At 42.5% G+C, this 16,418-nt stretch overlaps 1 protein-coding gene across 1 annotated transcript in view; it reads right to left on the bottom strand.

Annotated features, from left to right (window-relative positions):
• grid2 (glutamate receptor, ionotropic, delta 2) overlaps nucleotides 1-5,086 on the bottom strand; it is a 982,254-nt gene extending 977,168 nt beyond the window's left edge. Inside the window, exon 1 of the mRNA XM_060851484.1 lies at nucleotides 5,016-5,086. Coding sequence (XP_060707467.1) covers nucleotides 5,016-5,076 — 61 coding nt within the window. The 5' untranslated portion in view covers nucleotides 5,077-5,086. The remainder of the gene's footprint in view (nucleotides 1-5,015) is intronic.
• Nucleotides 5,087-16,418: the final 11,332 nt, after the last annotated feature.

The raw sequence follows: 16,418 nt of genomic DNA, 5'->3' as shown, positions 1-16,418 counted from the left end.
TACTTTTTATAGTTCTGGCCAAAGGCCATTTCAACCTATCAATAATTCTTTTGCACCTTCAAATAAATTGTGGCTGGTGACTTTTTTCTTTAATTTATAGTTATCCTTTCTTGACTATGTCTGATGTAACCACCTACAAAAACCTTTGAAGTGTCCCAATATCTAATGATATGATGATGTCCACATCACTGTGCAATGTAAGGTAAAAGTAAGCCAAAAAATTACTTGGTGAACGTCTTGCCTAGCAATTGGAACTGCAATATAAAAAACTTTTCAAAAGAATTACATAAAAAAAAATTGTTCTTGCAAACCTTGGATTGGGTACTAAGATTAAATCAGTGAATTTTAAAATTTTGTTTACATCACAGTCATCCATCCACATCATTCGAGGAACGATGAGTCAATTCATCATTTCTTAGCTGTCAGATTATTGAGTAGTGAATCTCCAACTGCTAATCCAAAGTTTAAAGTGATTTATTTGTCAAAAGTAACTGCTCAAAAAACAAATTTCACCAGCCCATTGAAAATCCAATAATTGAAAAGGATTTAATTAACTTTAACAACTTGTTTCTGAATCAATTTTGATTGATACACCAAGTGCCAATGGCATAATTGTGAGAAAATGAGTTTGGAAGAGTTTCTGAGGTTCACATTCTACGGATGCTAAATTATCAACAATACAACTCATTATAAATCGAGTGCCTTCTCTGATCATCAATTCTACTGGTTATGCTGATTTATCTATCCTGATATCAAGGTGACTAGCATATGCAAACCAGTTGTGTTTCAATGAGGAACATTGAAGAACACAAATGAATCTAATGTTAACGTTGGTGTTAATTACATGGCTGAAAGCCCTGTCAATCACACAGTTCAGATGTTGTTCCCGAAAGGATGTTGGTGAAACTGATGAGTATAGTAGTCTATGATAGTTCACGGTCAACATGGCTGACAAACAAAGCCAGATTGAGATTTACAGAGATGGATAAATTACAGGCAGAGAGTTGAGGTTCATAAACAAAATGCAGATAAGTAGGCACTTACAACACAGAAGCAGGCCATTCAGCCTACCAGTGCTTGTGATCCATAAAAGCCTCTGCCAACTCTATTTCCTCTCACTTTATTTGTGTATCCTTCTGACCCTATCTCACTTGACTACCTTCTGCATCAATGCACCCCAGCTAATCATCTAAACTACATCTTGGAGCAGTGGATTCTAAATTCTCACTGGTTAAAGACAATTCTCTTAAATGTTAAGTTTAGAAGTGGTAATTTTATATTTATCCTTCCACCCTGCCATCTTCAATTCCTGAAAGCAATGTGACTGGCATTCGGGGGCTCAGTGCCCACATGCTGAATTCATATCATATTGAAAATGTGTGATGGGAAGGTAGTTGGGGGTGGAGAGTTGCATGGATACTATCCACAAGCAGAAGCAGGTGAATCCAGATGAACACAATTCCAGGTTTTACAGCACTGAGACAAAATGAGGTGCTCAGTCTCATAGACACTGGATCCGAGTGATTTACACACTGCATTGATTAACCCGTTTCTTTAATTAGACACAGTTAACATTCTGCACCGTGCTCACCATTTTTACCAAGCAGACTTGTCACTGTTTAAAACACAGTGGGGTTTGCTTGTGAAAACAGGCAGGTGGCTGAAGCAGAGCTTTATGTATCATGAATAAAGCAAGACAATCACTTCGGAAGTTCAACAACAAATTATTGTGGATCATTTAGGAACAGAATCCCTGCAATTTCAAACTCGAGGCTTAATTTTGGAACTATTCCAATATGGCCTCATTAGCAATTAAGCAAAGCAAGTAAACACTAAAAAATGGCCTGGTTCTTGTAATGCAGCGGTAATGTCCTGACCTCTGAACCTGGATGCCCAGGTTCAAGTTCTATCTGCTTCAGAGGTGTGTGATAGCAAGTCTGAACAAGTTGATTAGAATTTGTAAAAGGAATAGGATTAGATATTTTTTAAAATGAGGACTGAATTATCTATGATCAAAAGCATGGGCATTCAGTTTATGTCAAGGAGTTAGCACATATTTAAAATTTAGTCATGGGATATGGATGTTGCTGGCTAGGCCAGCATTTACTGCCCACCCTGGTTGCCTTTGGAAGGTGATGAAATACCTTCTTGAAACGTTGTGGTCCACGTGCTATAGGTTGACCCACAATCTTCTAAGCAAGGGAATTCTAGGATTTGACCCAACGACAGTGAAGGAACGACAATATATTTCCAAGCCAGGTGATGGCTTGGAGTGGAACTTTCTCCTTATCTCTGAGTCAGGGGGTCTGGGTTCAAATCCCTCCTGCTCTAGAGATATGGAATAACATCTCTTGAACAGTTTGATGGAAAATATCTAGCAAAGATTTCTCAGTAAAACCATTCAGACATAAAATTTTCAGAGATCTGACAAATCTAGTGAATGAATAAATTGCCTTAGTCCAGTTTAATACTTGCGAAGTTCATATCTTTGTCCTTCTCTAGAATAATAGAAAAGCTACATCTTGTGGCAGCAACAGTTAATCATACATTTTCTCTCATACCAATGGCTATCCTTTCAGCTTTTTTCCAATAATATAGGAGTGTTAAGGACTCTTGATGTTGTATACAACAAAGAAGATTCTGAATTTTTTTTTAAAAACTGCTTTTACAAGTCTGTAAGCTTGATTGTTAAAAACAAACAGTAATCACAGAGCAACAAAATACTTGAATCCTTGGCAGTATGTTTTCATTGGATGTAAACTGCGATACAGCAGCAGAATGAAACTAGGTGTGGATAAGGAGATATAACGTTAAGACAGTCCGTGCAATCTTCTGTTATATAGCGCACTGGTGAGACCAGGTCTGAAGGGCTGTGCATGGTATTGGCCTCTTTATTTGAGGAGGGGTGTAATTGTGCTGAGGGCAATTCAGAGACAGTTCAACATGCGAATACCTAGAATTGACAGCATGTGGGGGTGCCAATGTTCGATTGGGGAGGATTAAGTCAGAAGTCACACGACACCAGATTACAGTCCAACAGGTTTATTTGAAAACACAAGCATTTGGAGTGTTTTTGGACTAATACATGGTGTGATGTGACTTCCAAATTTGGAATGGACAGGTTATCTAATGAGAAAAGGTTGAACAGATAGATTTGAAATAACTGGAGTTGAGAGATAAAGAGGTGACTTGTTTGAAACATAAAAGATCCTGAAGGATCTTAACAGGTGCATGTGGAAATGTTTCAGCTGATGGCAAAACCCAAAACTAGGAATCAATGATTCAAAATAAAGAATCATCCAGTGAAGACAGATGAGAAGTTTTTTCCTTACTGAATCTTTGAAACTTCATCAAGGGTATTGGAAGTAGAGTTTTTTTTCATATTTGAAAGGCAGAAATAGACCCTTGATGAACAAATGGGTGAAAGGTTATGGGGGATTGCTGACAGGAATTTGAAGTTATCAGATCAGAGATCAGTCATGATCTTATTGAATGGTCAAACAGAGACTGAGGTGACTTACTCCTGGTCCTAAATATATTTCCTAATCTTTACATTGAATGTTCACTACCTCAATACTCCCAAACACCTCTCTGCAGGAGTGCACTGAAATTGGTCAGGTCTTAGCTGCAAGAGATGAGCTGAAAGGGAAGATTGGGGTTGTAATTAAATGACCAAATTGTGAGTAAAGCCCCGGAACAATGGAAAAGAAATGAAAGGGAGTGGAAAGCTGGTTTTATTTGTGTGTGTGTATACGTGTGCGTTCACACTTGTATTGTTACCGAGCGTTATTAAAATAACCTGGGAATCTGATTGTGATCAGATCACTCATCAATCCCATTACAAACACACCAGACACAGATATTCACACACAGCCACACAGACAAACACACACACACATTGACATACAGAAATACAAACATCAATGCACACACACATACAGATACACACAGCCAGACAAAAATACAAGCACGCACACATATATAGACGTACATACAGACACTCAGACACAAACTGCTACAAACACATAAACAAATCCACCCACACACAAACATTCTGACAGCCAAACGCAGCCACAAACATACTGACATACAAACACGTACACGGTCATATACAGACAAACACACATACACAGCCATAAACTCACACACTCACCCACCCACGCAGAGCACGCAAAGCGAGTATAAACTCACCCTCACAGAAACACTGCCAGTTTCAATGATTCCCGTACTCAAACAGTGTAAAAGCAGAGAGATTGTCTATTGAAAATCCGGGTGTGTGATTCACTTTCTTTTCGTTGCCATTTAATCTACTCGGACACCGACGCAAATTGTTTTAAAGACACTTCAGCCATCCCTTCCCACTTTTCCGGCTCTAAGATTTATATTTGACAAGCAGAAGGAAATTGCAAGTTGTGGAGTATTTCAGTGGATTGGATCACTGCTAATGAGCCTGGCTCTGTGGCATCTCAAGGTTTTTTTTAGTTTGTTGCTCGCATTCCAATGTGAAACACGCGTTGCCAAAGCTGACAAGGCTTAGTAACGAGAGATTTTGTGTGTGTCAGAGAGAGAGAGAGAGAGGGCATGTCTGTGTGAGCCTGTCTGTTTCTCTGTTTGTGATCTGTGTCTCTCGTGTACATCTGTCTGTTTGTATCTGTGAGTCACTGTCTCTGTATGTGTCACTTTGTGTCTCATATGCGTGTTACTTTGTAACTGTGTGTGTGTGTGTTAGTGTCTGCTTCTACCCTTTTTCCCGTCCACCGCATATCTAACGGGTTACATTCGAGACTGAACTCCCAACACTCCAATGAGCGATTTATTTTTTGTGCGTGTGTATGGAGGTGGGCAGGGAAGTGTACAACTTCCAAATCGGCTTCTCGGTAAAACAGGGGACAATAAACCAAACGCATCGCCTGCTGCCCGGAAATCCCTGGCACCAAGCACACAGACAGAGAGAGGGGGAGAGGGGATTGAGACAGGGAGAGGGATTGGAGAGGAGAGAATGCGTGTCACCTTACCGATGTGAATGATAGAATCGGCGGCCACTCCGTCCCTGCTGAAACAGCACAAGGCACACATGAGGAAGACGGCTGGGAAAACTTCCATTTCCTCCCCCGGGGTATGATTTCCTCCTATCAACCCGCGGGCACTGCCTTTAATTCCGGGAGCCAGGCACGAGTTGGCAGCTCAACACACACACACACACACAGAGAGAGAGAGGGCGTCCTGTATCTCGGTGCTGTGATAACACTCACTGCCCTGCACTGATTCCAAAACACCTTCTCCTCTGTCAGTCCCCCTGCGGCTGGAAAAATTCCCGTCCCCTTTCTCTCTCTCCCTCTCTCTCTACAACCTCAGTTGCAACATTGAGAGGATTAGAGGTGCCAGTGTGAAATAAAGCGAATCCACTTGTATTCCGACAGAAAAATATTGAAGCGACTCGAGCGCTACCGCAATCCAGGAGAGTATATCATCCGGAGGGTAGGCAGACCCCTCTAACTTCACTGTCCCTGTCGGTAGAGGAGGGAGGGAGAGGGGCTGGCGGTCCCTCTGCAGCTGAGGAGGAGGGAACCGGCTGAAGAATCCAGAGAAGGACAACGGCACAAGTCTCGGGTGTCCAGGTACAACGGAAGCAGCCAAAAGCGCAGGTTTAAACACAACAGATCTCGCTGGATCCACTGATCCAGTTGATCCCCGATCTCCCGAAGGCGGGGGCGGCTTGCAAACATATATATTTACACAGGCGTCTAAACTTTTCTGTCTGCCCCTCTCTCGCTCTCTCTTTTTTTTTCTGCAGAGGGCGAGGATGGGAGAGAGAGAGAGAGAGAGAGCGAGATGGTACTTAGCCGAGCTGCAGCCTGACTGTGTGTCAGAGCTAGAGAGGGCGCTCGGCAGCAGGAGCACGTTGTTTAGGAATACAACACCCAGCGGGGAGACAGAGAGAGGGAGGGAGGGAGGGAGAGGGAGAAAAAAAAACAGAGAGACAAATGAAATAGTACGACAGCGACAAAAAGCATCAGCCTATTGCCGTACTCCGGATTCAAATAGAAAGCGGGTCGAGAATGAGAAGCAGAAACGTTGCCCTGGGGAGGGGGAGGGGGAGGGGGAGGGGGAGGAGGAGAAGGGGGAGTAATTGACTTGCCAGAACTGAAGCCACGCTGGAAATGGTCCAGGGATCAGCTTTGTCCTACATAGGCATCAGGCACAGCGGCTGGCAGGAGAGGTTGGAGTTATGAGCATCTTTTTAACCATTTGAAGGCGCCCACTCTCTGTTGTGTGTGTGTGTGTGTGTGTGTCAGACTCTGCTGTCTCCTCCCCAGGCAAAGGATACAGACTGCAGGGGGTGGGGGTATGTACCCACCTCTCTCCCTCTGTATCCTCCAACAGCCCCATCCTCCGCCCGCTGCGCTTTCTGGCGGGGCTTTTGAAAGGATTTGCAGGAAGGTGCTACATTTCGCCAAAGTCAGAACAGAATCACTCCTGCAGGCCGCATGTTGAGGGTGGGATATTGTGAAGCCATTGAGTTCAGGGCTACCCGCCCCTCTACCCGGGCTCTTTCTGCTCCTGCCCGGAAAAAAAGGCGGGGTTTCCTCTTTATATTTCGGGTGAGGAATGAGTCCGCGCTTTAACATCTCACAGAACCAAAACTGCTTCAACTGCCGCGTTCCTGTTTCACATCGATCCGGTACAGATTTCCCACAGACAGCCCTCACTCCCCAACACCTCCCCGTTTTGCAGGGAATGTCCTTTTTTTTCTTACAGTACAACTGAAGGCAGGCAGGGGATTTTCCATGACAGCTAATTGATACAAACACAGAAAATGCTGGAGGAAATTAGCAGGTCCTCTTGAGAGAAACAGAGCGAACTTATCTGATATGACTTCCTCAGATCAGGGTCTGGAGAAGGGTCACTGGACTCGAAACGCTAATTCTGTTTCTCTCTCCACAGATACCGCCAGACCTGCTGAGTTTCTCCAGCAATTTCTGTTAGTGTTTTTCAGATTTCCGGCATCCTCAGTATTTTGCTTTCATTCGGGGAACTGTCTGACAGATGGATCACCGACATTACGGGATTTTAACCCACATGACCCTTTTTTTCCCCCGGGTATCTTTGGGAGCTGGTATGTAAGAGGGGACAAAATATTCTCAGAAACGAGACCATTTTCTATAAGGTTGTTTGTCCCTGATAAAGGAACCTTCGGCAATCCCTCAGCCTGCTTAACAAGGTAAAACTGACACTTTTTTTTTGCTAATAGCAGAATTTTAAACGGGTCAACGTAACCCACATATTCGCGATCATGTCAGCCGGGAGTAGAAAGCGGCGTATAAATAACGCCAGCCTGTGTCAGCAGCTTCTCCACGTGTACTGGAGAGAGAAAGACAGAAAGAGCCAGCAATTAATTATTTTAATATCTCCAGTGAGATGTGGCGCAGTTGGGGGATGTCAACCTTGTACTGTCCTCATTTGTTTCTTAAAGTCTGTTCACATCGCTTCAGTAGAAACCAATTTCTCCCCAAATCTAACTTGACTGTTGATTACAAAGTATAAGCAATCGAGGAATGTTGTCAGGCTCATCTGACCGAACGCACTGCAATATTCTCATCTCTTCCTGAGTCTGACATGATCTAACATTGCCCCTCCCCATTTCAACAAAAGGGCATTACTTTTCCGTCTTGCACTCTTTTTTTTAAAATAAACTCATTGAAAGTTTTAGTTATAACACGCCTTTGTTAACTGTCACATTCCAGAATGGGACTTCACCCCGGAGGTAGGGACTTTACCACTGAACCGCACACTCTCTGTCCCAAAACACCTTGTTCATCCCTCTTTTCAAACTCTTCACTTCCTCAAATTACAACCACCTTTCTCATGTTTCCTGTACTGATGAAAAGCCGTAGACCTTAAACGCGAACCTCTGCCCCTCGACTGATGCTGAGTGTTCCACAGGCAAATCTGCTTTGATTTCAGCCTTTCCTCATTAGCAGTATTTCGCTGTTGTGAAACTTAGGAGGCCGTTTAGCCTCATGATCAAGTGATCTTCAGTTCTCACTCATACAGATCGACGCTGCAATTTGTTCATTGTTAAATAATGAATGCTGGCAGTTGTGAATTCAGAAGATCTGGAATTGTCCCCGCTTTACATAGAATGGCATTGTCTATATTTAAATAATGTTTGTGTTGCTTTATTGGGAACTTGGGCATCGCTGGTCATTTATCCCCAGTTGCCCCTAAGGTGTCTCTGGGCCGCTGCAGACTACCTGCTGTAGTGTGGGACCCACCTTGCCCTTAGGGAGGGAATTGCAGGATTTTGACCCAACCACCGCGAAGGACGGGCTATATATTTCCAAGTCAGGATAGTGAGTGGCTTGGAGACGAAACTATAGATGGTGGTGTTTCTGTGTTCCTGCTGGCCTTGTCGCCAGTTAGCTGGGCACCTAGATTTCGATGCAGAGTGACACCAACAGAATCAGATCAATTTCCCTCTAATGGCTGAGGGCACTATGAAGTTCCCGCCGAAGACGAGGTGATCCTCCGGTTAAAGTCCCACCTGTCACCCTGCTCTACCAGAAAGCAGTCCTCTGGGCTTTAGTGACTGTGGGTGAAGGAGTTGGTATGTGCAGTGTATCTTGTTAGATATTGCCATATGACACTGTTGGGAGGGAGTGACTGCAGAAGTGGCGGGTGGGGTCGGTCAAGTGTGTTTGGGGCTTTGTCATGGTATGGGGCTTGTGACTGGGTGGATGATAATGGTGAAGTGGTTACTCCTGCCCTGAGGTACCTTTAGCCACACTATACCCGTGTATATATGGCTTGTTCCCATTCTGGGAATGGCAACATCCAGGAAATTGACAGCGAGGAGTTCAGTGATAACGGCGAGGGTAACCATAATCCTACCAGATCAGAGAGTGCTCTCTCATTCACGAGAGAGAGAGAGAGAGAGATGGGGTGGTTCAACCTCGGGGTCACCACATTTCAAGCTAGGGGAGAGGTTGAGAAGGAGAGCCCTTCATGGTAATCTCAGCTGGTGCAGAAATTGGGTATACACAAATGGTATGCGTCTGCATCAGGCCAACCAACCTAACCACTAACACCATTGAATGGTAGGAGGCAATGGTTAGATTCTCTACGTTAAAAACAGCGAAGGAACTGTGGATGCTGGAAATTAAAAAAAATGCTAGAAAAGCTCATCAGTTCCAGTAGCATTTGCAGAGAGAAATCAGCGTTAGCAATTCAGGTCCAGTGACCCTCCTTCAGAACCCGAAACGTTAATTTTGATTTCTCTCCACAGACACTGCCAGACCTGCTGAGTTTGTCCAGTAATCTCTGCTTTTGTTGGATTCGCTGTTGCTGGAGATGATCATTACTGGGCATTTGTGTGCTGCTGATATTACTTGTCATTACGTACCAGCCCAAGCTGCCTTCAAATGTCTCCAACAATGATCCCAGAAGGTAGTGCTCCCTATTGAAGGGGGATGGAAGTCAGGTAAAGTGAGACAATTCGAGCGCTTCAATCTATTTCCTCGTGAGTCACTGATTGTCTACTTTCTCCTCCAGGCCCATTGACAACCTATTTAAACAGATCCTGTACTCCACAGCCACCTGATGAAGGAGCAGCGCTTGGAAAGCTAGTGCTTCCAAATAAACCTGTTCGTCTCTAACCTGGTGATGTGTGATGTTTAACTTTGTCTATCCCAGTCCAACACCGGCTCCTCCACATCATATTTAACAGAAGGCGGTCAGTGGCAAAAGCCTCAAGAATGGGTGGGCGTGTTTAGTTCTGACCTGAGTCACGTTAAACATGGAAGGAGCTGAATTCCAATCTGCTCTCTTTCTAATTCCGGGCCACCACCCCGATCTGTGTGCGATTGCAAGGATTCCACTTTATTTTTTAAAACCTTTTTACCCCCACACTACCGCCTAACTGCAGGAGTGCTTATTTTTCCCCAGCACCCATGTTGGGTATGTGCAGGTGTGAGACACAGTGAGAGACACAAGGTGTACAAGTCTTTATTGAATTAGGGTTCCACTTTATAAGGTAATCAGAATCATGTCTCCGTTAAACATGGGGTTGTGGGCCGGCCAATCGTTTACTTACAGGGTAACTCCTGAAACTAATAATAAAGCAGCACGACTCTGTCAAACCCCCCCCTTACCGTGCACCGACTGCTCATACTGTCCGGGTCACTTTCTTTATTAAAGACGAACCACAATTAATTGTAGACAAGGGCTCCCCAGCGACGATTCAAACATCTCAAGGAACTTAAAATCTTCCAACTTTCAAGATTTCTGCTGAAATGGACCATTTTTGGTTAAACCAGAGGGATTGCCGCATTTGAAGTTGAGGCACAGCTGGTAAAAATATGAACTATTTCCCCCCCCCCCCGCCATTCTAACTTCTGCTCCCTGAGTTCGAACACCCGCTGTACTGTCTAATATTGGAAGTGATCCGAGAGAAACCACCCTCCCTTGGAGTTAGTCGCTGCAGATTTAGACTGGAGACCGTTCCGGACAAGTTACAGGTGATTTTTACTGACCTGATTTAAGCCTTAAACTGGGACAATCTTTTTTCACTCTCATGAGTTCTCTGTGGGCACAATTGTTTACGTCTGAGAGACCCATCTCTTATCGGGCGCTGTGAGAATGAATAAGATGGGAGTGTTTCTCTACCGACAAAAAAAAATAGAACAAGTGTACACAAGGTGTCACTGGTTTACACTTATTCGAACTGTGCTCGGCAGCTTTTTTAAAAAAAAAGCAACACCACAACCAAGAGTTCTGTCACCCTAAAAGACAGTAATAAAGTCTCAAAATAATCCGGGGCTGCATATGATTTTTACGAAGGAAAGGGAGTGGGAAGTGAGGAAACGATGTAAGAATCGAGACGTTTTTTGAAGAAAGACAAAATGAGGTGGCGCTACACAGATTCAATCACCTGAGAAAGGCGGGAGCAAATTATTGCAGATGCTGGAATCTGTACTGAAAGCTACTGACGCTGGGGTTCACAGCGGATCAGGTAACATCCATAGAGGGCAAGCTAACGTTTCCAGGCCATATGACTCTGACAAAGACCGGTTTGCCCCACTTACAGGACTATCTTGGGATTCATAAAATTATATATTCTGAGGAAATAGGTGTCTTCATTGCACAAACGTGGGGGTTGAGAAATATCCTGTTGGAGGCATTCAGGAGGGCATTCAATAACTCATTGAGCTGAGACAACGTGCAGAGGAAAAGGCAGGAGTGGTATGACCATGCTCATTGGAAAGCTTGTACTGACACCATAAACTGAATGGAATCCTTCAGCGCTGGAACAGTTCTGTGAATTTAGAGGCCAAATAGTGATTTCAAGTTGATTTCCTGAGGTAAAATTTGTATGGATTGCCAGTAAGTTAGTGACAGTACAGTTTGGGGTGATATCTACACTCTTCCCTCAGCTGTATGTAGTTGCTTCATGTGGAAGCAATGATGGAGGAGCTTACCATTACTCAACTCAGCCTTTCATCAGAGCAGACAATCCTGACCTATTTAATCAAAAAACTGCCGTGTTATCAAATTTTAACAGTATTTGCATAATCCCACTATTCTTTTCAGCAGACCTTTTATTGAAAAGATTAATTGCTGATCACAAACAAAATCTGCAGTCCTGAAATTGTATGATGTCCATATATCTCTGTGAGATTTCTTTCTATTTTGAAAGTCTAGATAAAAATAAGGAAGAATTTCATAGCTTGTACCTTGCAGTGCAATTTCAGGGACCATATCTTTTGTCCTCACAGCAATTTATTATACTGCAAGATTATTTCTAGGTTTTCAAGATTTGTCAGGTCAAATAAATTACAACCACCTATGGATAATGTTAAGTAAAAGAAGTGTCAAGCTAAGAAGTGCAGTGCCCAACCTTGTGGTGCTAGAATTATGTTACTCATTTAAGTAACCTTACTCAACATTACATTACAACAAAAAGCTTCCAATGCTGGATGGACATTGGCAATGGCTACTGTGTTAAGATACTTCAGAGTGTTATTGCTAAATTAAAACTGAGTCAATTTTAACTATCTTCAAGATTACTGGAAAACTGTAGACTATATGTGTATTTAAACATGAGCGATTTGTCTCAGAATGGTTTCTCATCACTTCCTAATCATCATTTCTCCCAATCTCCCTTAAATTTAAGAATGTTAACATCAGATATTGTGATGATAAAGAACTTTCATTTATTGAGTAAAGTTTATGTCTTTTAGAAATTGCAAAATAATTCATGGGCTTTGAAGAGTGATTTGTTTCTGTAATGGCAGGGAAATGAAGTCGCCATTTCACACACAGTAAGGTTTGTTCTGGAGAAAATATAGAGAATCACCAGGAGACGCAGAATGTTCTTCAAGAAGTAAGTCTTTTATTTGCAAACAAAAATCTGTGATACTGAGAAAGTAGATTCTCTAATGCCCCTGAACCTCAGGGTCCATGGATCTTTATATCTTTCTTTTTATCATGTTTCTGTTAGCTTATCAGCATATCCAACTATATTAATCAAAGTACCTCACTCTAGCTACACAATAAACCAGTGATGTTAGTTCCCATTATCTCTTTAGTTGTATATTCTACTTGTGGGCGGCACGGTGGCACAGTGGTTAGCACTGCTGCCTCACAGCGCCTGAGACCCGGGTTCAATTCCCGACTCAGGCAACAGACTGTGTGGAGTTTGCACGTTCTCCCCGTGTCTGCGTGGGTTTCCTCCGGGTGCTCCGGTTTCCTCCCACAGTCCAAAGATGTGCGGGTCAGGTGAATTGGCCATGCTAAATTGCCCGTAGTGTTAGGTAAGGGGTAAATGTAGGGGTATGGGTGGGTTGCGCTTCGGCGGGTCGGTGTGGACTTGTTGGGCCGAAGGGCCTGTTTCCACACTGTAAGTCTAAGTCTAATCTAATAATTAATGTTATTCTAATGTCAGTTAGATATTTATTGCGAACTCTGCTACAATGATCTTCTATTCCAGACTAACCTGTCATGATAGATATTTAGCTATTCCATCTATTACAATCGTCTCCTGTCTCAAGCTGATTCTACTAACTATTAATTAGATATTTTAATGTCATGTCTCAAATATTTATGGTCCCAAACCTGTCACAATAACACTTAACAGAAGTAATAAAGCAAGTTTCTGTTATTTCATCTCACCATAGTGACTTTTCAGCCTTAACCTTACTCTGCTAATTGGGTGTAAGAGCGTTCCACTGTACTTATCCCATCCTGCCTTCCTCAGACCACAGATTGCCAGTGGTCTTCATGCTTTAACTTTTCCCATGCTTTCATGTTCTTTATTTTCCATAGGTTCCACAAAACAAGTCATGTGATTGTGATTTTGGTTCAGGGATAGAAGCTTTTATCAATGAGTGGACAATTCTGCAGTGTGCTTTTAGGAAATGTGACCAGACCTTTTATGACCGTCTGATAGGGCAGACGGTCTCAGTTAAACAACCCACCCAAATATGCAGCAGATTTCAAAGTAATCACAGAGTATCATCAATTGCATCAGTATGGCTGAGCCCTGATATTCAAAAATGTCAAACTCTAGATAAATGCTGGAAATTTCCAAGCAGCACTGCAACACAAAAGGCAACATAGAAAATAGGAACAGGACTTGGCCATTTGGCCCCTCAAGTCTGCTTCATCATTCAGGATGCTGTTTCAACTCCATCTGTTGTTTCCACTTTCTCCTCGTGCTCTTTTATCCCTTTGGCCCTAAGAAATATAGCTAACTCCTTCTTGAAAACTTTCAATATTTTGGCCTCAACTGCTTCCTGTGGCAGAGAATTCCCTACGCTCCCCATGCTCTGGGTGAAGAAATTTCTCCTCCTCTCAGCCCTAATAGCCTACATCATATCTTTAGATTGTTGGAATATCAGATGACTGCATTTGGTTCAAGTGGATTCCACATGTGCTGGAAAGATGTGGCGGAGTGTTAGAAAGTGGAAGAAGATGATCATGAAATGAAATGCAGCAAAACGAATAGAAAGACACTTGGTGAATGCTGAGCTGATCGAGAGGTAGCAGAAGGGACAGAAAGATTGAGAGAGGAAAGGGACACGTTGGAGCAGTTATGTTACTCCTTAAGAAATGGTTTTTCACACAATCAAATTTCATGTGTAGAATCATCAGTATTCCCTCAACAAGTTAAAGTGGCTGAATGCAAAACTGACTAGTTCTTTGATCAGGAGAAAGTGGGGATTGCAGATGTTAGAGAGTGTTTCAAAAAGTGTAGTGCTGGAAAAGCATAGCAGGTCAGGCAGCACCCAAGGAACAGGAGAGTCGACATTTTGGGCATTCTTGATGAAGGGCTTGTGCCCAAAATGTCGACTCTCCTGTTCTTCAGATGCTACCTGACCTCCTATGTTTTAATAGCTTTTCGACTCTAGTTCTTTGATCAGCCGAGATTACATCTGAGCTAAGGTTCAAACCCATAACCTTCTGGTTCAGAGGGGAGGGAGAGCACTGAGCTCAGACTCACATAAATATTTGTGCTGAGGCAGTTTATAATTACTACAACACGCTGCATTTAATTGGAGTACCCAATAGAATAAAAGGGGCTTAACTAAAGCATCATCAAACAAAATATAAAGAGATATTTTGATAAATAAGCAGTTGATTGTTCAGAATTATCTAAAAGAAGGGGAGATGTTAAGATGCAGAGAAGCTCGGAGAATATTGAAATAATCAAATCTACAGATAAGAAGAAAGTCATGACATTTTGAAGAAATATCATCATTCACTTTAAAACAACACATGGTAAACAAGCGTGATAGCCTTTATTGGATCAAATGGAGTTTTTACTGTTGCTTGAAATGACTGAGTACTCAGCCAGCTATCATTTTTGTGATAGTGTGAAGTAACTAAAGCACAAATACACTACAAGGTTATTATCGACATGAACAGTCTGAGATTCACACCAACATCAATCTCATTAATGTGAATAATGGTTAGCTCTGGTTGAAAGTCAGTTATATTATTTTATACATAAATTTGCTTAATACATAAAAGAATCACCCCTGCACTTTGGTTCACTATCAGATCATTTCCCCATTTAGAATTCAGACGACATTTAGGCATTATCTCAAAGTATGCTGCAGTAGCTTTATCTTCAGACAGAAAAATAAAATTTCACTATTCATACATCTGATTTCACACTGACATTTGGAATACACTGAAATTACAGTGCTGCTACATGGGATTTTATTGGGGGAGGGGTAATTGGAAATGTGGGCACTTCATTTGTGCTCATTAAGAAAACAAATCTTGTACATTCAGGTTACTGAGAATATAAATATCTACCTTATCACTTGAATTTAATATGAATAGACATTAGTTGCAAATAAATAATTATCAAAGTAGTTACTTTAATATAATAAAATGAAACAAAGGTTGGGTGTATGTCTAGCTGCTCCTCAGTCACGTGATAGATATTTAGCATTTCATTTGTATTGTAGAGAACTGGAGTTGATGCAACTTCCTGCATGGTGGTTACTCTGAGGGAGCAGCTGAATTGCTCTTTACTGAGGAGGAGGAGGATGAATTCATCTGCATTCATCTCACACCACTTACCAGCTGAGTAAATTGACAGATCTGGCACTTGGTCTGCCCGAAATCTGCTGTTCTAGCAAAGCAAAGAACCGTCCACAGCCAGCAATAATTGGATAACACACTCCAAAGTGCAGGACTGTGTGCTGAGAACATACGAATTAGGAGTGGCAGTAGGTAACTCAGTCCTTTACGCCCGCTCTGCCAGTTAATATGATCATGGCTGATCACATCCTGATCTCAAATCCACTTTCTTGCCTGTTCCCCAGAGCCCTTTATCCCACTTTTCATCAAAAACAAATCTATTTCCTTCTTGAATCTGTTGATTGATTCTGCCTGGACTGCACCCTGGGTGCAGTGAGATATACACCAAAGGTTGGATGTGGTACCTCAACAGAATTAGGTTTATCGGAGACAGGTCTGCAGATCCTGGAGATCAGAGTTGAGTGTGTTGCTGGAAAAGCACAGCAGGTCAGGCAGCATCCAAGGAGCAGGAAAATCGACATTTCAGGCTGGAGCCCTTCATCAGCCATGGAGAATTGGGTTTATAGTCACATGTACTCAAGTTAGAAAAGAACAGGAGTATAGTGAAAAGTGTAAAATGGCTCCAAAACGCGATACCATCTTAGATACAAAAGAATGGAGAAAACAAAGAAAGGTACATTACATGTAGGCATTGTATAAGTTACGAAAATAAGAATAATGCTAAAAAGATAGACATTGCAGTTTTTCTATAAGGACTTTGCATGTGAAAAATTTAAAGCCTCCCAATGTTAGGACACCTACTGGATGGACCACGTATTTAAAACAAATCCTGAGGCTGTCCAGGAACATCAGAAATAGGAGCTGGA

The sequence above is a fragment of the Hemiscyllium ocellatum genome, chromosome 36, assembly GCF_020745735.1.
Source record: "Hemiscyllium ocellatum isolate sHemOce1 chromosome 36, sHemOce1.pat.X.cur, whole genome shotgun sequence".
NCBI classification, from domain to species: domain Eukaryota; kingdom Metazoa; phylum Chordata; class Chondrichthyes; order Orectolobiformes; family Hemiscylliidae; genus Hemiscyllium; species Hemiscyllium ocellatum.
Note: the sequence above shows the minus strand (reverse complement) of the source record. Positions and strands in the feature narration are given on the sequence as shown.